We start from the raw sequence: 25,773 nt of genomic DNA, 5'->3' as shown, positions 1-25,773 counted from the left end.
ATTCTCTCAAACGACATTGGAGGCGGTTTATGGTAGAGAAATTAACATTGAATTCTCTGTCAACAGCTCTGGTGGACAATTCCCGCAGTCATCATCCCAATTGCACGTTCCCTCAAAACTTGAGACATCTGTAGCATTGTGTTGTTTGACAAAACTGCACATTTTAGAGTGGCCTTTTATTGTCCCCCAGCACAAGGTGCACCTGTGTAATAATCATGCTGTTTAATCAGCTTCTTGATATGCCACTCCTGTCTTTTATTTCAGCTCAGGAAACATGGGACCTGTTACACGTTACATGTTACGCTCATATTTTTGTTCAGTGTACATATGAATAACTTAAAAAAATGTAGTCAAGTCTAAATCCCCCACATTTTTGATAGATTGACATAGATTTTCTGTTATTTACCAAAAGTACTGAAGATTCCGGTAACTTTGGTAAATTACACGTAGCTTAGCAACCATAGCTAGTACACTCTTTCCCTTTGTGAGTGATTAGGTTTGTATGTGAGTATTATACCTGTGTAGTTCTCAGCCTGAAGATTGTGGATGTAGTATTACCTGTGTAGTTCTCAGCCTGAAGCTTGTGGATGTAGTATTACCTGTGTAGTTCTCAGCCTGAAGGTGCATGCCACACAGCTTGTGGATGTAGTATTACCTGTGTAGTTCTCAGCCTGAAGGTGCATGCCACACAGCTTGTGGATGTAGTATTACCTGTGTAGTTCTCAGCCTGAAGCTTGTGGATGTAGTATTACCTGTGTAGTTCTCAGCCTGAAGGTGCATGCCACACAGCTTGTGGATGTAGTATTACCTGTGTAGTTCTCAGCCTGCAGGTGCATGCCACACAGCTTGTGGATGTAGTATTACCTGTGTAGTTCTCAGCCTGCAGGTGCATGCCGCACAGCTTGTGGATGTAGTATTACCTGTGTAGTTCTCAGCCTGAAGGTGCATGTCACACAGCTTGTGGATGTAACGGATGTACATCTCCTCCTTGTTGATCTCTGACTTGTAGAAGTTCTAGGGACCAAACAGAAACACTATATTAAAAACAAGACAGACCCTTTACACCACTATCTCAGTGTGACAGGTTGTGGGTTGTCTTACCAGCAGGTTAACAGTACAGCCAGAGTCTACAGTATCTTAGCAACAGGTTGACAGTACAGCCAGAGTCTACAGTATCTTAGCAACAGGTTAACAGTACAGCCAGAGTCTACAGTATCTTAGCAACAGGTTGACAGTACAGCCAGAGTCTACAGTATCTTAGCAACAGGTTGACAGTACAGCCAGAGTCTACAGTATCTTAGCAACAGGTTGACAGTACAGCCAGAGTCTACAGTATCTTAGCAACAGGTTAACAGTACAGCCAGGGTCTACAGTATCTTAGCAACAGGTTGACAGTACAGCCAGAGTCTACAGTATCTTAGCAACAGGTTGACAGTACAGCCAGAGTCTACAGTATCTTAGCAACCGGTTGACAGTACAGCCAGAGTCTACAGTATCTTAGCAACAGGTTGACAGTACAGCCAGAGTCTACAATATCTTAGCAACAGGTTGACAGTACAGCCAGAGTCTACAGTGTCTTAGCAACAGGTTGACAGTACAGCCAGAGTCTACAATATCTTAGCAACAGGTTGACAGTACAGCCAGAGTCTACAGTATCTTAGCAACAGGTTGACAGTACAGCCAGAGTCTACAGTGTCTTAGCAACAGGTTGACAGTACAGCCAGAGTCTACAATATCTTAGCAACAGGTTGACAGTACAGCCAGAGTCTACAGTATCTTAGCAACAGGTTGACAGTACAGCCAGAGTCTACAGTATCTTACCAGCAGGTTGACAGTACAGCCAGAGTCTACAGTATCTTACCAGCAGGTTAACAGTACAGCCAGAGTCTACAGTATCTTAGCAACAGGTTAACAGTACAGCCAGAGTCTACAGTATCTTAGCAACAGGTTGACAGTACAGCCAGAGTCTACAGTATCTTAGCAACAGGTTGACAGTACAGCCAGAGTCTACAGTATCTTAGCAACAGGTTGACAGTACAGCCAGAGTCTACAGTATCTTAGCAACAGGTTGACAGTACAGCCAGAGTCTACAGTATCTTAGCAACAGGTTAACAGTACAGCCAGAGTCTACAGTATCTTAGCAACAGGTTGACAGTACAGCCAGAGTCTACAGTATCTTAGCAACAGGTTGACAGTACAGCCAGAGTCTACAGTATCTTAGCAACAGGTTGACAGTACAGCCAGAGTCTACAGTATCTTAGCAACAGGTTGACAGTACAGCCAGAGTCTACAATATCTTAGCAACAGGTTGACAGTACAGCCAGAGTCTACAGTATCTTAGCAACAGGTTGACAGTACAGCCAGAGTCTACAGTATCTTACCAGCAGGTTGACAGTACAGCCAGAGTCTACAGTATCTTACCAGCAGGTTAACAGTACAGCCAGAGTCTACAATATCTTAGCAACAGGTTGACAGTACAGCCAGAGTCTACAGTATCTTAGCAACAGGTTGACAGTACAGCCAGAGTCTACAGTATCTTAGCAACAGGTTGACAGTACAGCCAGAGTCTACAGTATCTTAGCAACAGGTTGACAGTACAGCCAGAGTCTACAGTATCTTAGCAACAGGTTGACAGTACAGCCAGAGTCTACAGTATCTTAGCAACAGGTTGACAGTACAGCCAGAGTCTACAGTATCTTAGCAACAGGTTAACAGTACAGCCAGAGTCTACAGTATCTTAGCAATAGGTTGACAGTACAGCCAGAGTCTACAGTATCTTAGCAACAGGTTGACAGTACAGCCAGAGTCTACAGTATCTTAGCAACAGGTTGACAGTACAGCCAGAGTCTACAGTATCTTAGCAACAGGTTGACAGTACAGCCAGAGTCTACAATATCTTAGCAACAGGTTGACAGTACAGCCAGAGTCTACAGTATCTTAGCAACAGGTTGACAGTACAGCCAGAGTCTACAGTATCTTACCAGCAGGTTGACAGTACAGCCAGAGTCTACAGTATCTTACCAGCAGGTTAACAGTACAGCCAGAGTCTACAATATCTTAGCAACAGGTTGACAGTACAGCCAGAGTCTACAGTATCTTAGCAACAGGTTGACAGTACAGCCAGAGTCTACAGTATCTTAGCAACAGGTTGACAGTACAGCCAGAGTCTACAGTATCTTAGCAACAGGTTGACAGTACAGCCAGAGTCTACAGTATCTTAGCAACAGGTTGACAGTACAGCCAGAGTCTACAGTATCTTACCAACAGGTTGACAGTACAGCCAGAGTCTACAATATCTTACCAACAGGTTGACAGTACAGCCAATCTTCTTGTTCTCTGTCTCATCTCCTTTCATGCAGTCCCTAAACAGAGAGAGGAACCGGTCCAGTTATTGATGAATAATAATGCATCTTATCTTCTGCCCTCCACAGTTACATAACAACAAGTGTGGACCTATCTAGTCTCACCTGTAGTCCAGCAGACGTTCCATCAGCCGTGTGACAGAGGTGACGAAGGAGATCCCCGTCTCCCTCCAAGTCTCCTGCTCGATCTTCTCCAGCAGACTGGAAACGAGGAAACACACAAACGCCTTATCAATCAATACCACCAAACGGCCTAGGTTTGAGTGATCACTGTGAGTACATCATTTGACAGGAGATAGAGAGGAGTTAGTGGCTGTTGTCCATCAGAGCTGTGTTATCTTACCTGGGGTAAGGCCCAAAGAGCTGGGTTCTAATCCCACACGCAGCAGAAAGAGAGCCAAGCAAATACAGCGTTATCAAGGTAGGAGGTAAAGAAATGGTCATGTGTTGGGTGTGTGTGTTTTGATGTGTGTGTGTTGGGTTGTGTGTGTGTGTTGGGTTGTGTGTGTGTGTTGGGTTGTGTGTGTGTGTGTGTATGTGTGTGTTTTGTGTGTGTGTTGGTTGTGTGTGTGTTTGGTTGTGTGTGTGGGTGTGTGTGTGTTTTGTGTATGTGTGTGTGTGTGTGTGTGTGTGTGTGATGGTGTTGGTGTGTGTTGGTGTGTTGTGGGTTGTGTGTGTGTGTTGGGTTGTGTGTGTGTGTGTTTTGTGTATGTGTGTGTGTGTGTGTGTGTGTGTATGTGTGTGTGTGTGTGTGTATGTGTGTGTGTGTGTGTGTGTGTGTGTGTGTGTGTGTGTGTGTGTGTGTGTGTGTGTGTGTGTGTGTGTGTGTGTGTGTGTGTGTTGTGGTGTGTGTGTGTGTGTTGGGTTGTGTGTGTGTGTGTGTGTGTGTGTGTGTGTGTGTTTTGGTGTGTGTGTGTGTGTTGGGTTGTGTGTGTGTGTGTGTGTGTGTGTGTGTGTGTGTGTGTGTGTGTGTGTGTGTGTGTGTGTGTGTGTGTGTGTGTGTGTGTGTGTGTGGTGTGTGTGTGTGTATTCCTCTACTTACAGCAGGCTGAAGAGTTCTCTGTAGTTCTCATCTCCTTTTCCTTCAGACACCAGACTGTCCAGCTTGTCTATCAGCTCTGCCTCCACCTGAACAGAACAGTATAAATACGCCACTGTTTCACCTACCATAAAAGACAGGGTATAATGAGAGAGAAGGCAACTTTAAATCTCACTCTCTAACGAAGGTCAAACCTGGTAAAAAATATATTTTTATCCCAGTCAATATGCCATAAATGCTCTGTAACGTCCATGACTGCGTGAAGAGTGTGGGTGAAAGAGGGCCCCCTTTAACTTCTGTAATATACATGTAGTTAGATCAAACCTACTGTAATATTAATGTAGTTAGCTCAAACCTACTGTATATACATGCAGTTAGCTCAAACCTACTGTAATATACATGTAGTTAGATCAAACCTACTGTAATATACATGTAGTTAGCTCAAACCTACTGTAATATACATGTAGTTAGCTCAAACCTACTGTAATATACATGTAGTTAGCTCAAACCTACTGTAATATACATGTCGTTAGATCAAACCTACTGTATATACATGTAGTTAGCTCAAACCTACTGTAATATACATGTCGTTAGATCAAACCTACTGTAATATACATGTAGTTAGATCAAACCTACTGTAATATACATGTAGTTAGCTCAAACCTACTGTAATATACATGTAGTTAGATCAAACCTACTGTATATACATGTAGTTAGATCAACCCTACTGTAATATTTACATTTACGTCATTTAGCAGACGCTCTTATCCAGAGCGACTTACATATCAAACCTACTGTAATATACATGTAGTTAGATCAAACCTACTGTATATACATGTAGTTAGCCTAAATCTACTGTATATACATGTAGTTAGATCAAACCTACTGTAATATACATGTAGTTAGATCAAACCTACTGTAATATACATGTAGTTAGATCAAACCTACTGTAATATACATGTAGTTAGATCAAACCTACTGTATATACATGTAGTTAGATCAAACCTACTGTATATACATGTAGTTAGATCAAACCTACTGTATATACATGTAGTTAGATCAAACCTACTGTAATATACATGTAGTTAGATCAAACCTACTGTAATATACATGTAGTTAGATCAAACCTACTGTAATATACATGTAGTTAGCTCAAACCTACTGTAATATACATGTAGTTAGATCAAACCTACTGTAATATACATGTAGTTAGATCAAACCTACTGTAATATACATGTAGTTAGATCAAACCTACTGTAATATACATGTAGTTAGATCAAACCTACTGTAATATACATGTAGTTAGCTCAAACCTACTGTAATATACATGTAGTTAGCTCAAACCTACTGTAATATACATGTAGTTAGCTCAAACCTACTGTAATATACATGTAGTTAGATCAAACCTACTGTATATACATGTAGTTAGATCAACCCTACTGTAATATTTACATTTACGTCATTTAGCAGACGCTCTTATCCAGAGCGACTTACATATCAAACCTACTGTAATATACATGTAGTTAGATCAAACCTACTGTAATATACATGTAGTTAGATCAAACCTACTGTATATACATGTAGTTAGATCAAACCTACTGTATATGCATGTAGTTAGATCAAACCTACTGTAATATACATGTAGTTAGCTCAAACCTACTGTAATATTAATGTAGTTAGATCAAACCTACTGTATATACATGTCGTTAGATCAAACCTACTGTAATATACATGTAGTTAGATCAAACCTACTGTATATACATGTAGTTAGATCAAACCTACTGTAATATACATGTAGTTAGATCAAACCTACTGTATATACATGTAGTTAGATCAAAACTACTGTAATATTTACATTTACATTTACGTCAATTAGCAGACGCTCTTATCCAGAGCGACTTACATATCAAACCTACTGTAATATACATGTAGTTAGATCAAACCTACTGTAATATACATGTAGTTAGATCAAACCTACTGTATATACATGTAGTTAGATCAAACCTACTGTAATATACATGTAGTTAGATCAAACCTACTGTAATATACATGTAGTTAGATCAAACCTACTGTAATATACATGTAGTTAGATCAAACCTACTGTATATACATGTAGTTAGATCAAACCTACTGTAATATACATGTAGTTAGATCAAACCTACTGTAATATACATGTAGTTAGATCAAACCTACTGTAATATACATGTAGTTAGATCAAACCTACTGTATATACATGTAGTTAGATCAAACCGACTGTAATATACATGTAGTTAGATCAAACCTACTGTAATATACATGTAGTTAGATCAAACCTACTGTATATACATGTAGTTAGATCAAACCGACTGTAATATACATGTAGTTAGATCAAACCTACTGTAATATACATGTAGTTAGATCAACCCTACTGTATATACATGTAGTTAGATCAAACCTACTGTAATATACATGTAGTTAGATCAAACCTACTGTAATATACATGTAGTTAGATCAAATCTACTGTATATACATGTAGTTAGATCAAACCTACTGTAATATACATGTAGTTAGATCAAACCTACTGTATATACATGTAGTTAGATCAAACCTACTGTAATATACATGTAGTTAGATCAAACCTACTGTAATATACATGTAGTTAGATCAAACCTACTGTATATACATGTAGTTAGATCAAACCTACTGTAATATACATGTAGTTAGATCAAACCTACTGTATATACATGTAGTTAGATCAAACCTACTGTATATACATGTAGTTAGATCAAACCTACTGTAATATACATGTAGTTAGATCAAACCTACTGTAATATACATGTAGTTAGATCAAACCTACTGTAATATACATGTAGTTAGCTCAAACCTACTGTAATATACATGTAGTTAGATCAAACCTACTGTAATATACATGTAGTTAGATCAAACCTACTGTATATACATGTAGTTAGATCAAACCTACTGTAATATACATGTAGTTAGATCAAACCTACTGTATATACATGTAGTTAGATCAAACCTACTGTATATACATGTAGTTAGATCAAACCTACTGTATATACATGTAGTTAGATCAAACCGACTGAGAGTGGTGTGTGTGCCTGTGGGCGTGTTTGTGTGTGTGCCTCTGTCTGTCTGTGTGTGTGTGTGTGTGTGTGTGTGTGTGTGTGTGTGTGTGTGTGTGTGTGTGTGTGTGTGTGTGTGTGTGTGTGTGTGTGTGTGTGTGTGGTGTGTGTGTGTGTGTGTGTGTGTGTGTGTGTGTGTGTGTGTGTGTGTGTGCGTGCGTGCGTGCGTGCGTAAGTGTGTGCGTGTACCTGTTTGAAGTTCCCGTTCTTCCTCTGCTCCCAGTCCATCATGTCGTGGAAGATTGGGATCATGATGTTCCTGACCTCCCCCTGAGGCACCAGGGTCACACCCAGGAACGGACCTATCATACCTGGGATGAAGTGGATCTTGTTCTCTCCTGGAGAGGACAGGAAGAGGAGTCAGACTTTACATTAAATAACCCAAAACACTTCCTTTCAACCAGATACAATGAACAGCAGAAAATCACAAGGAGGAAAAAAAGGCTTTACAGAGAGAACAAGAACAGGATTTAAATCAACATTTGAATCAATTCAAAAGTGTGTCGGAAAAGCACTGGGAGAACATTAGATAGAAACTGCAACGTTGAAATACTCCTATCATCTGGTCAGTATTGTTACATGATAACATTTAGCTGCTCAAATGAAATGCGAAGTAGGGAAAGGGGGATACCTAGTCAGTTGTACAACTCAATGCCTTCAACTGAAATGTGTCTTCTCCATTTAACCCCCAACACCTCTGAATCAGAGAGGTGCGGTGGGAGGGGCTGCCTTAATCGACATCCACGGCGCCCGGGGAACAGTGGCAGAAAGACAGAGTTTTACCTTATCAGCTCGGGGATTCGATCCAACAACCTTTTGGTTACTGGCCTCTACGCTCTAACCACTAGGCTACCTGCCTCCTCTACACTCTAACCACTAGGCTACCTGCCGCCCCTACACTCTAACCACTAGGCTACCTGCCGCCCCTATACTCTAACCACTAGGCTACCTGCCGCCTCTACACTCTAACCACTAGGCTACCTGCCACCCCTACACTCTAACCACTAGGCTACCTGCCGCCCCTATACTCTAACCACTAGGCTACCTGCCGCCTCTACACTCTAACCACTAGGCTACCTGCCGCCTCTACACTCTAACCACTAGGCTACCTGCCGCCTCTACACTCTAACCACTAGGCTACCTGCCTCCTCTACACTCTAACCACTAGGCTACCTGCCTCCTCTACACTCTAACCACTAGGCTACCTGCCTCCTCTACACTCTAACCACTAGGCTACCTGCCTCCTCTACACTCTAACCACTAGGCTACCTGCCTCCTCTACACTCTAACCACTAGACTACCTGCCCCCCTATACTCTAACCACTAGGCTACCTGCCACCTCTACACTCTAACCACTAGGCTACCTGCCTCCTCTACACTCTAACCACTAGGCTACCTGCCGCCCCTATACTCTAACCACTAGGCTACCTGCCGCTCTAACCACTAGGCTACCTGCCTCCTCTACACTCTAACCACTAGGCTACCTGCCGTCCCTCCACTCTAACCACTAGGCTACCTGCCGCCCCTACACTCTAACCACTAGGCAACCTGCCGCCTCTACACTCTAACCACTAGGCAACCTGCCGCCTCCCCACTCTAACCACTAGACTACCTGCCTCCTCCCTCTAACCACTTGGCTACCTGCCTCCCCCCTCTAACCACTAGGCTACCTGCCTCCCTCCTCTAACCACTTGGCTACCTGCCTCCCCCCTCTAACCACTAGGCTACCTGCCTCCCCCCTCTAACCACTATGCTACCTGCCTCCCCCCCCTCTAACCACTAGGCTACCTGCCTCCCCCCCCTCTAACCACTAGGATACCTGCCTCCCCCCCTCTAACCACTAGGCTACCTGCCTCCCCCCCTCTAACCACTAGGCTACCTGCCTCCCCCCTCTAACCACTAGGCTACCTGTCCCCCCCTCTAACTACTACGCTACCTGCCTCCCCCCTCTAACCACTAGGCTACCTGCCTCCCCCCCTCTAACCACTAGGCTACCTGCCTCTCCCCTCTAACCACTAGGCTACCCGCCTCCCCCCTCTAACCACTAGGCTACCCGCCTCCCCCCTCTAACCACTAGGCTACCTGCCTCCCCCCTCTAACCACTAGGCTACCTGCCTCCCACCTCTAACAACTAGGCTACCTGCCTCCCCCCTCTAACCACTAGGCTACCTGCCGCCCCTATACTCTAACCACTAGGCTACCTGCCGCTCTAACCACTAGGCTACCTGCCTCCTCTACACTCTAACCACTAGGCTACCTGCCGCCTCTACACTCTAACCACTAGACTACCTTCCTCCTCTACACTCTAACCACTAGACTACCTGCCTCCTCTACACTCTAACCACTAGGCTACCTGCCTCCTCTACACTCTAACCACTAGGCTACCTGCCGCCCCTATACTCTAACCACTAGGCTACCTGCCTCCTCTACACTCTAACCACTAGGCTACCTGCCTCCTCTACACTCTAACCACTAGGCTACCTGCCGCCCCTACGCTCTAACCACTAGGCTACCTGCCGCCCCAACGCTCTAACCACTAGGCTACCTGCCTCCTCTACACTCTAACCACTAGACTACCTGCCTCCTCTACACTCTAACCACTAGGCTACCTGCCGCCTCTACACTCTAACCACTAGGCTACCTGCCTCCTCTACACTCTAACCACTAGGCTACCTGCCTCCTCTACACTCTAACCACTAGGCTACCTGCCTCCTCTACACTCTAACCACTAGACTACCTGCCTCCTCTACACTCTAACCACTAGGCTACCTGCCTCCTCTACATTCTAACCACTAGGCAACCTGCCGCCTCTACACTCTAACCACTAGGCAACCTGCCGCCTCTACACTCTAACCACTAGGCAACCTGCCGCCCCTACACTCTAACCACTAGACTACCTGCCTCCCCCCTCTAACCACTTGGCTACCTGCCTCCCCCCTCTAACCACTAGGCTACCTGCCTCCCCCCTCTAACCACTTGGCTACCTGCCTCCCCCCTCTAACCACTAGGCTACCTGCCTCCCCCCTCTAACCACTAGGCTACCTGCCTCCCCCCCCTCTAACCACTAGGCTACCTGCCTTCCCCCCCCTTCTAACCACTAGGATACCTGCCTCCCCCCCTCTAACCACTAGGCTACCTGCCTCCCCCCCTCTAACCACTAGGCTACCTGCCTCCCCCCCTCTAACCACTAGGCTACCTGCCTCCCCCCCCTCTAACCACTAGGCTACCTGCCTCCCCCCCTCTAACCACTAGGCTACCTGTCCCCCCCTCTAACTACTACGCTACCTGCCTCCCCCTCTCTAACCACTAGGCTACCTGCCTCCCCCCCTCTAACCACTAGGCTACCTGCCTCCCCCCTCTAACCACTAGGCTACCCGCCTCCCCCCTCTAACCATTAGGCTACCCGCCTCCCCCCTCTAACCACTAGGCTACCCGCCTCCCCCCTCTAACAACTAGGCTACCTGCCCCCCCCTCTAACCACTAGGCTACCTGCCCCCCCCCTCTAACCACTAGGCTACCTGCCTCCCCCCTCTAACCACTAGGCTACCTGCCTCCCCCCCTCTAACCACTAGGCTACCTGCCTCCCCCCTCTAACCACTAGGCTACCTGCCTACCCCCCTCTAACCACTAGGCTACCTGTCCCCCCCTCTAACTACTACGCTACCTGCCTCCCCCCTCTAACCACAAGGCTACCTGCCTCTGTCCCTCTAACCACTAGGCTACCTGCCTCCCCCTCTAACCACTAGGCTACCCGCCTCCCCCCTCTAACCACTAGGCTACCCGCCTCCCCCCTCTAACCACTAGGCTACCCGCCTCCCCCCTCTAACCACTAGGCTACCCGCTTCCCCCCTCTAACCACTAGGCTACCCGCCTCCCCCCTCTAACCACTAGGCTACCTGCCTCCGCCCCCCTCTAACCACTAGGCTACCTGCCTCCCACCTCTAACAACTAGGCTACCTGCCTCCCCCCTCTAACCACTAGGCTACCTGCCTCCCCCCTCTAACCACTAGGCTACCTGCCTCCCCCCCTCTAACCACTAGGCTACCTGCCTCCCCCCTCTAACCACTAGGCTACCTGCCTCCCCCCTCTAACCACTAGGCTACCTGCCCCCCCCCCCCCCCTCTAACCACTAGGCTACCTGCCTCCCACCTCTAACAACTAGGCTACCTGCCCCCCCCCCCTCTAACCACTAGGCTACCCGCCTCCCCTACACTCTAACCACTAGGCTACCTGAGTACCAAGAGAACATTCCGTATGTTTGGTGGGAGAGTGAACGTGAGAACGGACAAATGTGTACATGGGTGAGGATCCTACAGTACAGTAGGTCCTCTAAATGCTACGTTTAAAATGTAATGTTACACGATAAAGGGTGAGATAGAGAGCAACTCTCACCGAGGTTCTGCCACATGCTGAACAGCTCGTAGGCCATCATCACCCTCATGTCACCATACCTAGAAACAAAACAACAGGTAAGAGAATCACAGACAGAGATCTCTATCTAGGTAAAGACTATTTGACATGTATTGGATATTATATATGTTTGGTATTCCCACAGTTAACAGATGAGGAAATGTACTGAAGACTGAAGAACATCATTCCTTGAAGATCACAGAATTATGATGATCAATTAATTACGGATGTCTACAGTGTGTGCTTTGAGTGTGAAGGGAATATCAGAAATGGTGCTTGCATATTTTAAACTGAAGCCTGGTACTCATTAGTTCTCCTTTGAAAGAAACTGTGTGAGAAACAGGGAAGTGAACAAGGCAACGTGAGAAACAGGGAAGTGAACAAGGCAATGTGGGAAACAGGAAGTGAACAAGGCAACGTGAGAAACAGGGAAGTGAACAAGGCAACGTGAGAAACAGGGAAGTGAACAAGGCAACGTGAGAAACAGGAAGTGAACAAGGCAACGTGAGAAACAGGGAAGTGAACAAGGCAATGTGGGAAACAGGAAGTGAACAAGGCAACGTGAGAAACAGGAAGTGAACAAGGCAAAGTAGACAGAAAGACAGTTAGACAGACAGACAGACAGACAGACAGACAGCTCTCTCTCTCTCTGTTGGAGCAAGAAACACAAGCATTTAGCTGGGTATTACTGTTGGAGCTAGAAACACAAGCATTTAGCTAGGTATTACTGTTGGAGCTAGAAACACAAGCATTTAGCTAGGTATTACTGTTGGAGCTAGAAACACAAGCATTTAGCTAGGTATTACTGTTGGAGCTAGAAACACAAGCATTTAGCTGGGTATTACTGTTGGAGCTAGAAACACAAGCATTTAGCTGGGTATTACTGTTGGAGCTAGAAACACAAGCATTTAGCTGGGTATTACTGTTGGAGCTAGAAACACAAGCATTTAGCTAGGTATTACTGTTGGAGCTAGAAACACAAGCATTTAGCTAGGTATTACTGTTGGAGCTAGAAACACAAGCATTTAGCTAGGTATTACTGTTGGAGCTAGAAACACAAACATTTAGCTAGGTATTACTGTTGGAGCTAGAAACACAAGCATTTAGCTAGGTATTACTGTTGGAGCTAGAAACACAAGCATTTAGCTAGATATTACTGTTGGAGCTAGAAACACAAGCATTTAGCTAGGTATTACTGTTGGAGCTAGAAACACAAACATTTAGCTAGGTATTACTGTTGGAGCTAGAAACACAAGCATTTAGCTAGGTATTACTGTTGGAGCTAGAAACACAAGCATTTAGCTAGATATTACTGTTGGAGCTAGAAACACAAGCATTTAGCTAGGTATTACTGTTGGAGCTAGAAACACAAGCATTTAGCTAGATATTACTGTTGGAGCTAGAAACACAAGCATTTAGCTAGGTATTACTGTTGGAGCTAGAAACACAAGCATTTAGCTAGGTATTACTGTTGGAGCTAGAAACACAATCATTTAGTTAGGTATTACTGTACTGTTGGAGCTAGAAACACAAGCATTTAGTTAGATATTACAGCACTGTTGGAGCAAGAAACACAAGCATTTAGTTAGGTATTACTGTTGGAGCTAGAAACACAAGCATTTAGTTAGGTATTACTGTTGGAGCTAGAAACACAAGCATTTAGTTAGGTATTACTGTTGGAGCTAGAAACACAAACATTTAGTTAGGTATTACTGTTGGAGCTAGAAACACAAGCATTTTGCTGCAACTGCAATAACATCTGAAAATCTGTGTTCGTGACCAATAAACTTTGATTTTTAAGTCAGATACGGCATAAAATGATAATGAAACTAGAAGGAAACAAATGAGCAGAATCTCAGCAAAATCACTACTACGGTATAAGATTAAAACTTACAACCTTTTTAACTTTTGACAAACACTGTAAGACATGTGGTCCCTCTAGCCGGATATCCCAGCGAGGATCTATACTCCACTGAAAACACTGGTGCATGTTACTGTACAGATGGAGGTCGTTACTGTACAGATGGAGCTCGTTACTGTACAGATGGATCTAGTTAATGTACAGATGGAGCTAGTTACTGTACAGATGGAGGTCGTTACTGTACAGATGGAGCTCGTTACTGTACAGATGGAGCTCGTTACTGTACAGATGGAGCTCGTTACTGTACAGATGGAGGTCGTTACAGTACAGATGGAGGTCGTTACTGTACAGATGGATCTAGTTAATGTACAGATGGAGGTCGTTACTGTACAGATGGAGGTCGTTACTGTACAGATGGAGCTCGTTACTGTACAGATGGAGGTAGTTACTGTACAGATGGAGGTCGTTACTGTACAGATGGAGGTCGTTACTGTACAGATGGAGCTCGTTACTGTACAGATGGATCTAGTTAATGTACAGATGGAGCTCGTTACTGTACAGATGGATCTAGTTAATGTACAGATGGAGCTAGTTACTGTACAGATGGAGGTCATTACTGTACAGATGGAGCTCGTTACTGTACAGATGGAGCTCGTTACTGTACAGATGGAGGTCGTTACAGTACAGATGGAGGTCGTTACTGTACAGATGGATCTAGTTAATGTACAGATGGAGGTCGTTACTGTACAGATGGAGGTCGTTACTGTACAGATGGAGCTCGTTACTGTACAGATGGAGGTAGTTACTGTACAGATGGAGGTCGTTACTGTACAGATGGAGGTCGTTTACTGTACAGATGGAGGTCGTTACTGTACAGATGGAGCTCGTTACTGTACAGATGGAGCTCGTTACTGTACAGATGGAGCTCGTTACTGTACAGATGGAGGTCGTTACAGTACAGATGGAGGTCGTTACTGTACAGATGGATCTAGTTAATGTACAGATGGAGGTCGTTACTGTACAGATGGAGGTCGTTACTGTACAGATGGAGGTCGTTACTGTACAGATGGAGGTAGTTACTGTACAGATGGAGGTCGTTACTGTACAGATGGAGGTCGTTACTGTACAGATGGAGCTCGTTACTGTACAGATGGATCTAGTTAATGTACAGATGGAGCTCGTTACTGTACAGATGGATCTAGTTAATGTACAGATGGAGCTAGTTACTGTACAGATGGAGGTCATTACTGTACAGATGGAGCTCATTACTGTACAGATGGAGCTCGTTACTGTACAGATGGAGGTAGTTACTGTACAGATGGAGGTCGTTACTGTACAGATGGAGGTCGTTACTGTACAGATGGAGGTCGTTACTGTACAGATGTAGCTCGTTACTGTACAGATGGATCTAGTTAATGTACAGATGGAGCTAGTTACTGTACAGATGGAGGTCGTTACTGTACAGATGGAGCTCGTTACTGTACAGATGGAGGTCGTTACTGTACAGATGGAGGTAGTTACTGTACAGATGGAGGTCGTTACTGTACAGATGGAGGTCGTTACTGTACAGATGGAGCTCGTTACTGTACAGATGGAGGTAGTTACTGTACAGATGGAGCTAGTTACTGTACAGATGGACGTCGTTAATGTACAGATGGAGGTCGTTACTGTACAGATGAACACTTTAGAGACAACACAGCATGCTTCAGGACAAGTGTTAAAATGTGATGAAGAGTGGCAGGCCACTCTGTGAACAGTCTTACTCGTCCAACACATTCACTGTACAAACAAAGAAAACAAGATGCTTGAAGAGAAACGGCAAACGACGGTGACGACGATTGAATGGGAACTCTTTGAGGGTACATACTTGTCCAACACGTTCTTCCTCTTGGCTGGGGTGGTGTTCTCTAGTTGTAGACTGGGCTGGCTGATGTAGAGAACAGTCAGACTGAAGTATGAGTTCCACACCTAGATAGACACACACACACACACACACACACACACACACACACACACACACACACACACACACACACACACACACACACACACACACACACACACATTAGCAAAACCCAAAAAGTACCTAAACAACGGTACTCAATGTCTAAGTCGAACAGAAGAGCATTACATTCACACACAACTAGAATGTTGAAGAGATCATGGAGAGGAGTGGGGGAGGAAAGAGGCAGGTTAGCGTTGTTTTGGGTCATGAATCTTGTTCTGGAGGCAGATCTTAACCCTAACTACACTGCTAATTCTAATGCCTAACCTGAACCCTAACCTTAACCCTAACTACACTGCTAATTCTAATGCCTAACCTGAACCCTAACCTTAACCCTAACTACACTGCTAATTCTAATGCCTAACCTTAGCCCTAACCTTAACCCTAACTACACTACTAATTCTAATGCTTAACCTTAAATGAACCCATAAGTGTTTAAGCCCTGTCTAAGCCGGGAGAGAGGGATTCTACTAAGCTATATGGAATTGTTTTAAGAAGGTCGTACCAAGGATCATTTTGATATTTGATTTGTAATTTTAGGACCCCTTTGGAGTATATGAAAAAATATATAATAATTATTTGATAAAACATTTTTTGGGCCTTACTGCTATTAGCCCATAGAAACACATTGAATAACATATTACTGCTATTAGCCCATAGAAACACATTGAATAACAGATAGTCCTTACTGCTATTAGCCCATAGAAACACATTGAATAACAGATTACTGCTATTAGCCCATAGAAACACATTGAATAACAGATTACTGCTATTAGCCCATAGAAACACATTGAATAACACATAGTCCTTACTGCTATTAGCCCATAGAAGCACATTGAATAACAGATTACTGCTATTAGCCCATAGAAACACATTGAATAACAGATAGGCCTTACTGCTATTAGCCCATAGAAACACATTGAACAACAGATTACTGCTATTAGCCCATAGAAACACATTGAATAACAGATTAACCACATGGAACAACAGATACAACAAACTTCCTTTAGATTTTTTTTGGGGGGACTGAAGTGTCTCTCCTATAGCTGAGAGAAATAAGAAAGATCAGGAAACATATGTTATTATTTGTTTAAAAAATGTTATACCCTTTATTTTTGTCACTGAAACAGTCCCCATACAGTGAGGGAAAAAAGTATTTGATCCCCTGCTGATTTTGTACATTTGCCCACTGACAAAGAAATTATCAGTCTATAATTTTAATGGTAGGTTTATTTGAACAGTGAGAGACAGAATAACAAAAATATCCAGAAAAATGCATGTAAAAAATGTTATAAATTGATTTGCATTTTAATGAGGGAAATAAGTATTTGACCCCCTTTCAATCAGAAAGATTTCTGGCTCCCAGGTGTCTTTTATACAGGTAACTAGCTGAGATTAGGAGCACACTCTTAAAGGGATTGCTCCTAACCGCAGTTTGTTACCTGTAAGAAATACACCTGTCCACAGAAGCAATCAATCAATCAGATTCCAAAATCTCCACCATGGCCAAGACCAAAGAGCTCTCCAAGGATGTCAGGGACAAGATTGTAGACCTACACAAGGCTGGAATGGGCTACAAGACCATCGCCAAGCAGCTTGGTGAGAAGGTGACAACATTTGGTGCGATTATTCACAAATGGAAGAAACACAAAAGAACTGTCAATCTCCCTCGGCCTGGGGCTCCATGCAAGATCTCACCTCGTGGAGTTGCAATGATCATGAGAACGGTGAGGAATCAGCCCAGAACTACACGGGAGGATCTTGTCAATGATCTCAAGGCAGCTGGGACCATAGTCACCAAGAAAACAATTGGTAACACACTACGCCGTGAAGGACTGAAATCCTGCAGCGCCCACAAGGTCCCCCTGCTCAAGAATACATATATATGCCCATCTGAAGTTTGCCAATGAACATCTGAATGACTCAGAGGACAACTGGTGAAATTCTTGTGGTCAGATGAGACCAAAATGGAGCTCTTTGACATGAACTCAACTCGCCGTGTTTGGAGGAGGAGGAATGCTGCCTATGACCCCAAGAACACCATCTCCACTGTCAAACATGGAGGTGGAAACATTATGCTTTGGGGGTGTTTTTCTGCTAAGGGGACAGGACAACTTCACCGCATCAAAGGGACAATGGACGGGGCCATGTACCATCAAATCTTGGGTGAGAACCTCCTTCCCTCAGCCAGGGCATTGAAAATGGGTTGTGGATGGGTATTCCAGCATGACAATGACCCAAAACACACGGCCAAGGCAACAAAGGAGTGGCTCAAGAAGAAGCACATTAAGGTCCTGGAGTGGCCTAGCCAGTCTCCAGACCTTAATCCCATAGAAAATCTGTGGAGGGAGCTGAAGGTTCGAGTTGCCCAACGTCAGCCTCGAAACCTTAATGATTTGGAGAAGATCTGCAAAGAGGAGTGGGACAAAATCCCTCCTGAGATGTTTGCAAACCTGGTGGTCAACTACAAGAAACGTCTGACCTCTGTGATTGCCAACAAGGGTTTTGCCAGCAAGTACTAAGTCATGTTTTGCAGGGGATCAAATACTTTTTTCCCACTGTATATAATTCCATTCATTTTTCAACTGGTACCAGGAGTCATTCAGACGAGTCTCGTGAGGCACAACTACCGACATGTACGTGTTCCTGAGAGTCTCACCTTTCCACTGAGGTGTCATGTTAGTGTGTAGCCCAAACTGTTGGGACGCCGCAGATGGTTTTGTGAGAAGACCGATTTCCGGGATGTTTCATGCTCTGACAAACACCTCTCTCACTCTGTCATCTTTTACTGCAGATTGAGACGCATCCAGTGCAACAACAAAAACCCCAGATATCTCTATCTTAAACTGACTGATTTTTATTGGTATTTTTTTTTATTATTATGCTAATTCGATTTTCACGGCAGTAATAACTCTAGGGGTTTCATTAATTTTTACAACATAGACAATTTTGACTTTGCAGCTGGCCCATCTAGCGGAAATTGCTCTGTTCTGCCTCAAGGACAAGACTTGCGTGCTTGGGCGTGTTTGCTCGTGTGTGTGTTTGCTCGTGTGTGTGTGTGTGTGTGTGTGTGTGTGTGTGTGTGTGTGTGTGTGTGTGTGTGTGTGTGTGTGTGTGTGTGTGTGTCTGTGTGTGTGCACGAACTCTGGCGTGGGCTGCAGCAACACCAGCTCACCGTTTGTGTGTGTGTGTGTGTGTGTGTGTGTGTGTGTGTGTGTGTGTGTGTGTGTGTGTGTGTGTGTGTGTGTGTGTGTGTGTGTGTGTGTGTGTGTGTGTGTGTGTGTGTGTGTGTGTGTGTGCACTCTGTCAAAGTCACGCACCTTGAATTCAAAGTCAGCCTCGGTGAAGTTCTTGTGTAAAGCCGGAGACAGATATTGGACCGTTGTCACTATGGTGCTAGAGGAGGAAAAAATACAGGAACTGTTAACATAAATGGTTTTGAAACAGCTAATTATTGATACATTCTGCCACCATTTTGTGGATGTTGGGAAACATCTAAAATGACTTACAATGGGGATTCTTCTGAATATGTTTTAGAATGCTGCATGTGTTGCAGGTAATTGACCACATTACCTCCCGAGATAATTTTCTTCAAGTCATCGTCACGGCCGTGTATATCTCACCCCAAGTCGAAATACCACGACGGCCCTCAAGGAACTTCACTGGACTTTGTGTAAAACTGTAAACCACATATCCTGAGACTGCATTTATTGGAGCTGGGGAGTTCAATAAAGGAAATCTGAGGAAAATTCCTCCAATCAGATCACGCCTCCATTTTTCTCCTCCCCTCCTATAAGCAGAAACTTAAACAGGCAGTATCTAGCCTTCCCTGTAGCTCAGTTGGTAGAGCATGGTGTTTGCAACGCCAGGGTTGTGGGTTCGATTCCCACGGGGGCCCAGTACGGAAAAAATGTAATGTATGCATTCACTACTTTAAGTCGCTCTGGATAAGAGCGTCTGCTAAATGACTAAAATGTAAATGTCTGTGGTAAGGACTGTTCAACGCTGGTCTGACCAATCGGAATATATGCTTCAAGATTGTTTTGGGAAATGTTCTGGGTTGTCACTGAGAATAGTACTGACGTATACACAGAGGATGTTGTTCCCACTGCCACCATTAGAACTTATCCAAACCAAAAACCATAGATAGATGGCAGCATACACGCCAAACTGAATGCGAAAACCACATTTAACCATGGAAAGGTGACTGGGAACATGGATGTGTACAAACAGACCAGCTATGCAGGTCTGAAAGAGGGATTGGGTGCAGGTGTGGAAGAGGGAAGGGTGGAGGTGTGGAAGAGGGATGGGTGGAGGTGTGGGAAGAGGGATGGGAGGAGGTGTGGAAGATGGAAGGGTGGAGGTGTGGAAGAGGGATGGGTGGAGGTGTGGGAAGAGGGATGGGAGAAACATGGAGATGTACTTGCTGGTCAGCTCATCACATTCCAGTCCTGTGTGTGTGTGTGTGTGTGTGTGTGTGTGTGTGTGTGTGTGTGTGTGTGTGTGTGTGTGTGTGTGTGTGTGTGTGTGTGTGTGTGTGTGTTCAGTATGACATACTTGCTGGTCAGCAGCCTCATCACGTTCCAGTCCCGGGGAAAAATACTGAGCTTCATCAGGTTACGAAACACACAGAATATCTTCAGAAGGAACTCCTGAGAGAGAGAGAGAGAGAGAGAGAGAGAGAGAGAGAGAGAGAGAGAGAGAGAGAGACAGAGAGTCATGTGTGTCCTTAACCATGAGCAGGCTGGAACACTGGAACAAAACCAATATGTCAGTTCATCCATGACTCCCTGTACATTAGAGGCCCCATCACAACTGCTTACAAATCTGTCCTCTCCTCCCCTTCATCTGCACTGATTGGAAAAGACGCGACAGGTGAAAACAATATGGTGGAAGCTCAGCATTAGGCTAGAATTCATGAATCACATCACATTCTTTCAGGTCAGTGGAATGAGGAAGAGGAGGACATTGAGTCAGTCTCACCATGACTTCCTCTTTGCTCTGGAAGTTGTCCAGTAGATGTTTGAAGTGGATGTCAGACATCTGACGCAGCAGGGATAGGAGGCAGGACACATACTCTCCCTGCCAATGAGAACACAGGCACACACACATGTCAGCCAATCACAGTGCAACACGAGCCACCCAATGACCAATCAAAACACAGATGGAAAGAATGGGGGGGGGGGTTAGGATAATGAGGATGGAGGGAGATGATTGGATAAGGGTATGTTTCAAAGGACAACTGTAAGATAGTTTAGTTACTTAGTAAGTTAGTTACTTCATTCAACTTAGTTAAGTTACTGTATTACACTTAGTTAAGTTACTGTATTCAGCTTAGTTTAGTTACTTCATTCAACTTAGTTAAGTTACTCTATTCAGCTTAGTTTAGTTACTGTATTCAGCTTAGTTTAGTTACTACATTCAGCTTAGTTTAGTTACTACATTCAGCTTAGTTTAGTTACTACATTCAGCTTAGTTTAGTTACTCATTCAGCTTAGTTTAGTTACTGTATTCAGCTTAGTTTAGTTACTGTATTCAGCTTAGTTTAGTTACTGTATTCAGCTTAGTTTAGTTACTGTATTCATCTTAGTTACTGTATTCAGCTAGGTTTAGTTACTTCATTCAACTTAGTTTAGTTACTGTATTCAGCTTAGTTTAGTTACTGTATTCATCTTAGTTACTGTATTCAGCTTAGTTTAGTTACTGTATTCAGCTTAGTTACTGAGTTCGTAACAGCGACAAATTCTAAATTGATCAATAATATTCAACAAATAATGTAGTTAAAAAAAAGCTTTAGGCCTCATACTTTTTTACTGTGAGTCTTTTATTCGACTTTATTTCTCTGAAAACACTCCTAATAGACAAGCTACAAACTGGTAAAGGGTTATGAAGCACAGGGACAGAATTAACAAGGGAACGAATAGGGACAGTGGGGGAGGTGAGGGGGAAATGTGTGGAGACAGGAGTGGTGAGGGGGAAACGTGTGGAGACAGGAGTGGTGAGGGGGAAACGTGTGGAGACAGGAGTGGTGAGGGGGAAACGTGTGGAGACAGGAGTGGTGAGGGGGAAACGTGTAGAGACAGGAGTGGTGAGGGGGAAACGTGTGGAGACAGGAGTGGTGAGGGGAAGCATGTGGAGACAGGAGTGGTGAGGGGAAGCATGTAGAGACAGGAGTGGTGAGGGGGAAACGTGTAGAGACAGGAGTGGTGAGGGGAAACATGTAGAGACAGGAGTGGTGAGGGGAAGCATGTGGAGACAGGAGTGGTGAAGGGGAGCATGTGGAGACAGGAGTGGTGAGGGGGAAACAAGTAGAGACAGGAGTGGTGAGGGGAAGCATGTGGAGACAGGAGTGGTGAGGGGGAAACATTTAGAGATAGGAGTGGTGAGGGGAAGCATGTGGAGACAGGAGTGGTGAGGGGGAAACATGTGGAGACAGGAGTGGTGAGGTGGAAACATGTAGAGACAGGAGTGGTGAGGGGAAGCATGTAGAGACAGGAGTGGTGAGGGGAAGCATGTGGAGACAGGAGTGGTGAGGGGGAAACATGTGGAGACAGGAGTGGTGAGGTGGAAACATGTAGAGACAGGAGTGGTGAGGGGAAGCATGTGGAGACAGGAGTGGTGAGGGGGAAACAAGTAGAGACAGGAGTGGTGAGGGGGAAACGTGTAGAGATAGGAGTGGTGAGGGGGAAACATGTAGAGACAGGAGTGGTGAGGGGGAAACATGTGGAGACAGGAGTGGTGAGGGGGAAACAAGTAGAGACAGGAGTGGTGAGGGGGAAACATTTAGAGATAGGAGTGGTGAGGGGGAAGCATGTGGAGACAGGAGTGGTGAGGGGGAAGCATGTGGAGACAGGAGTGGTGAGGGGGAAACAAGTAGAGACAGGAGTGGTGAGGGGGAAACATTTAGAGATAGGAGTGGTGAGGGGAAACATGTAGAGACAGGAGTGGTGAGGGGAAGCATGTAGAGACAGGAGTGGTGAGGGGAAGCATGTGGAGACAGGAGTGGTGAGGGGGAAACAAGTAGAGACAGGAGTGGTGAGGGGAAACATGTGGAGACAGGAGTGGTGAGGGGGAAACAAGTAGAGACAGGAGTGGTGAGGGGAAGCATGTGGAGACAGGAGTGGTGAGGGGGAAACATGTGGAGACAGGAGTGGTGAGGTGGAAACATGTAGAGACAGGAGTGGTGAGGGGAAGCATGTGGAGACAGGAGTGGTGAGGGGAAGCATGTAGAGACAGGAGTGGTGAGGGGGAAACGTGTAGAGACAGGAGTGATGAGGGGGAAGCGTGTAGAGACAGGAGAGGTGAGGGGGAAACAAGTAGAGATAGGAGTGGTGAGGGGGAAACATGTAGAGACAGGAGTGGTGAGGGGGAAACATTTAGAGATAGGAGTGGTGAGGGGGAAACATGTAGAGATAGGAGTGGTGAGGGTGAAACATGTAGAGACAGGAGTGGGGGAAGTGATCGGGAAAATAGAGATGAGTAGGACCAGGTCGATGAAGAGAGAGAGAGAGAGATGCAGTTTGTAGAGTAGAGGAGGATGAAGTAGATGGATAGTAGAAGCAGATTGTTAGTTACTAACAGTGATCTCAGCCGTGCACTGTGGGCAGCGATGGCCTCTTACCGCCTCCTGGGACTGAGACTTGGTCATGATGGCCAGCAGGGTCTGGAGAAGAACATCCAGAAGAGATTCCACCATCATCTCTACCTCCTCCTGCACTGGGGTGTCCTAGAGGGAGATATGAATACATGGGAAATCAATGGGTACCCTCTCCTGGGTGAAGAAGACCACAGGAAATCTACTGTACCATTAAGAAAACCTGGAAGACCACAGGAATCCTACTGTACATGAAGAAAACCTGGAAGACCACAGGAATCCTACTGTACATGAAGAAAACCTGGAAGACCACAGGAATCCTACTGTACATGAAGAAAACCTGGAAGACCACAGGAATCCTACTGTACATGAAGAAAACCTGGAAGACCACAGGAATCCTACTGTACATGAAGAAAACCTGGAAGACCACAGGAATCCTACTGTACATGAAGAAAACCTGGAAGACCACAGGAATCCTACTGTACACGAACAACACATGCACTCTAACTCTTTGACGGCTCTTTCATTGTCCAAGTACCTCATACAGTTGTAGTCAGACGTTTACATACACTTAGGTTGGAGTCATTAAAACTCGTTTTTCAACCACTCCACACATTTCAGTTTTTCACAATTCCTGACATTTAATCCTAATAAAAAAGTCCCTGTCTTAGGTCATTTAGGATCACCACTTTTTTTTCAAGAATGTGAAATGTTAGAATAATAGTAGAACGAATTATTTATTTCAGCTTTTATTTCTTTCATCACACTCCCAGTGGGTCAGAAGTTTACATACACTCAATTAGTATTTGGTAGCATTGCCTTTAAATTGTTTAACTTGGGTCAAACGTTTCGGGTAGCCTTCAACAAGCTTCCCACAATAAATTGGGTGAATTTTTGCCCATTCCTCCTGACAGAGCTGGTGTAACTGAGTCAGGTTTGTAGGCCTCCTTGCAGTTTTGCCCATACATTTTCTATAGGATTGAGGTCAGGGCTTTGTGATGGCCGCTCCAATACCTTGACTTTGTTGTCATTAAGCCATTTTGCCACAACTTTGGAAGTATGCTTGGGGTCATTGTCCATTTGAAAGACCCATTTGCGACCATGCTTTAACTTCTTGACTGATGTCTTGAGATGTTGCTTCAATATATCCACATAATATCCCTTCCCCATGATGCCATCTATTTTGTGAAGTGCACCAGTCCATCCTGCAGCAAAGCACCCCCACAACATGATGCTGCCACCCCCGTGCTTCACGGTTTGGATGGTGTTCTTCAGATTGCAAGCCTCTCCCTTTTTCCTCCAAACATAACGATGGTCATTATGGCCAAAAAGTTCAATTTTTGTTTCATCATACCAGAGAACATTTCTCCAAAAAGTACGATCTTTGTCCCCATGTGCAGTTGCAAACCGTAGTCTGGCTTTTTTATGGCGGTTTTGGAGCAGTGGCTTCCTTGCTGAGCGGCCTTTCAGGTTATGTCGATATAGGACTCGTTTTACTGTGGATATAAATACTTTTGTACCTGTTTCCTCCAGCATCTTCACAAGGTCCTTTGCTCTTGTTCTGGGATTGATTTGCACTTTTCACACCAACGTACGTTCATCTCTAGGAGACAGAACGAGTCTCTTTCCTGAGCAGTATGACGGCTGCCTGGTCCCATGGTGTTTATACTTGCGTACTCTTGTTTGTACAGATGAACATTGTACCTTCAGGCATTTGGAAATTGCTCCCAAGGATGAACCAGACTTGTGGAGGTCTACAATTTTTTTTCTGAGGTCTTGGCTGAGTTCTTTTGATTTTCCCATGATGTCAAGCAAAGAGGCACTGAGTTTGAAGGTAGGCCTTGAAATACATCCACAGGTACACCTCCAATTAACTCAAATTATGTCAATTAGCCCATCAGAAGCTTCTAAAGCCATGACATCATTTTCTGGAATATTCCAAAGAATCTGTCTGTACACAATTATTTGAAAAATTACTTGTGTCATGCACACAGTAGATGTCCTAACCGACTTGCCAAAACTATAGAAATTTGTGGAGTGGTTGAAAAACAAGTTTTAATGACTCCAACCTAAGTGCAAGTAAACTTCTGACTTCAACTGTATTTGGCTAAGGTGTATGTAAACTTCCGACTTCAACTATATGTAAACTTCTGACTTCAACTGTGTTTGGCTAAGGTGTATGTAAACTTCCGCCTTCAACTGTATCTGGCTAAGGTGTATGTAAACTTCCGACTTCAACTGTATCTGGCTAAGGTGTATGTAAACTTCCGACTTCAACTGTATCTGGCTAAGGTGTATGTAAACTTCCGACTTCAACTGTATTTGGCTAAGGTGTATGTAAACTTCCGACTTCAACTGTATCGGGCTAAGGTGTATGTAA

General features: G+C 44.5%; 1 protein-coding gene across 6 annotated transcripts in view; it reads right to left on the bottom strand.

Annotated features, from left to right (window-relative positions):
• LOC106566212 (dedicator of cytokinesis protein 3) overlaps positions 1-25,773 on the bottom strand; it is a 401,791-nt gene that overhangs the window by 45,078 nt on the left and 330,940 nt on the right. For 4 of the 6 annotated variants that reach the window (XM_045691962.2, XM_082959510.1, XM_082959511.1 and 1 more), the window contains 12 exons: positions 23,379-23,525; positions 20,783-20,881; positions 20,357-20,451; positions 19,120-19,195; positions 15,662-15,762; positions 11,916-11,974; positions 7,713-7,861; positions 4,405-4,490; positions 3,706-3,732; positions 3,468-3,563; positions 3,302-3,362; positions 921-1,014 (listed from right to left, as the gene is read on the bottom strand). In XM_045691962.2, the coding sequence (XP_045547918.2) occupies positions 921-1,014; positions 3,302-3,362; positions 3,468-3,563; positions 3,706-3,732; positions 4,405-4,490; positions 7,713-7,861; positions 11,916-11,974; positions 15,662-15,762; positions 19,120-19,195; positions 20,357-20,451; positions 20,783-20,881; positions 23,379-23,525 (1,090 nt within the window). The remainder of the gene's footprint in view (positions 1-920; positions 1,015-3,301; positions 3,363-3,467; positions 3,564-3,705; positions 3,733-4,404; positions 4,491-7,712; positions 7,862-11,915; positions 11,975-15,661; positions 15,763-19,119; positions 19,196-20,356; positions 20,452-20,782; positions 20,882-23,378; positions 23,526-25,773) is intronic. The other 2 variants (XM_082959512.1, XM_082959514.1) reach the window with 1 other exon arrangement.

The sequence above is a fragment of the Salmo salar genome, chromosome 12 (assembly GCF_965601325.2).
Source record: "Salmo salar chromosome 12, fSalSal1, whole genome shotgun sequence".
Lineage (NCBI taxonomy): Eukaryota > Metazoa > Chordata > Actinopteri > Salmoniformes > Salmonidae > Salmo > Salmo salar.
The sequence above is the reverse complement of the archived record's forward strand: the minus strand, read 5'-3'. Positions and strand labels throughout refer to the sequence as shown.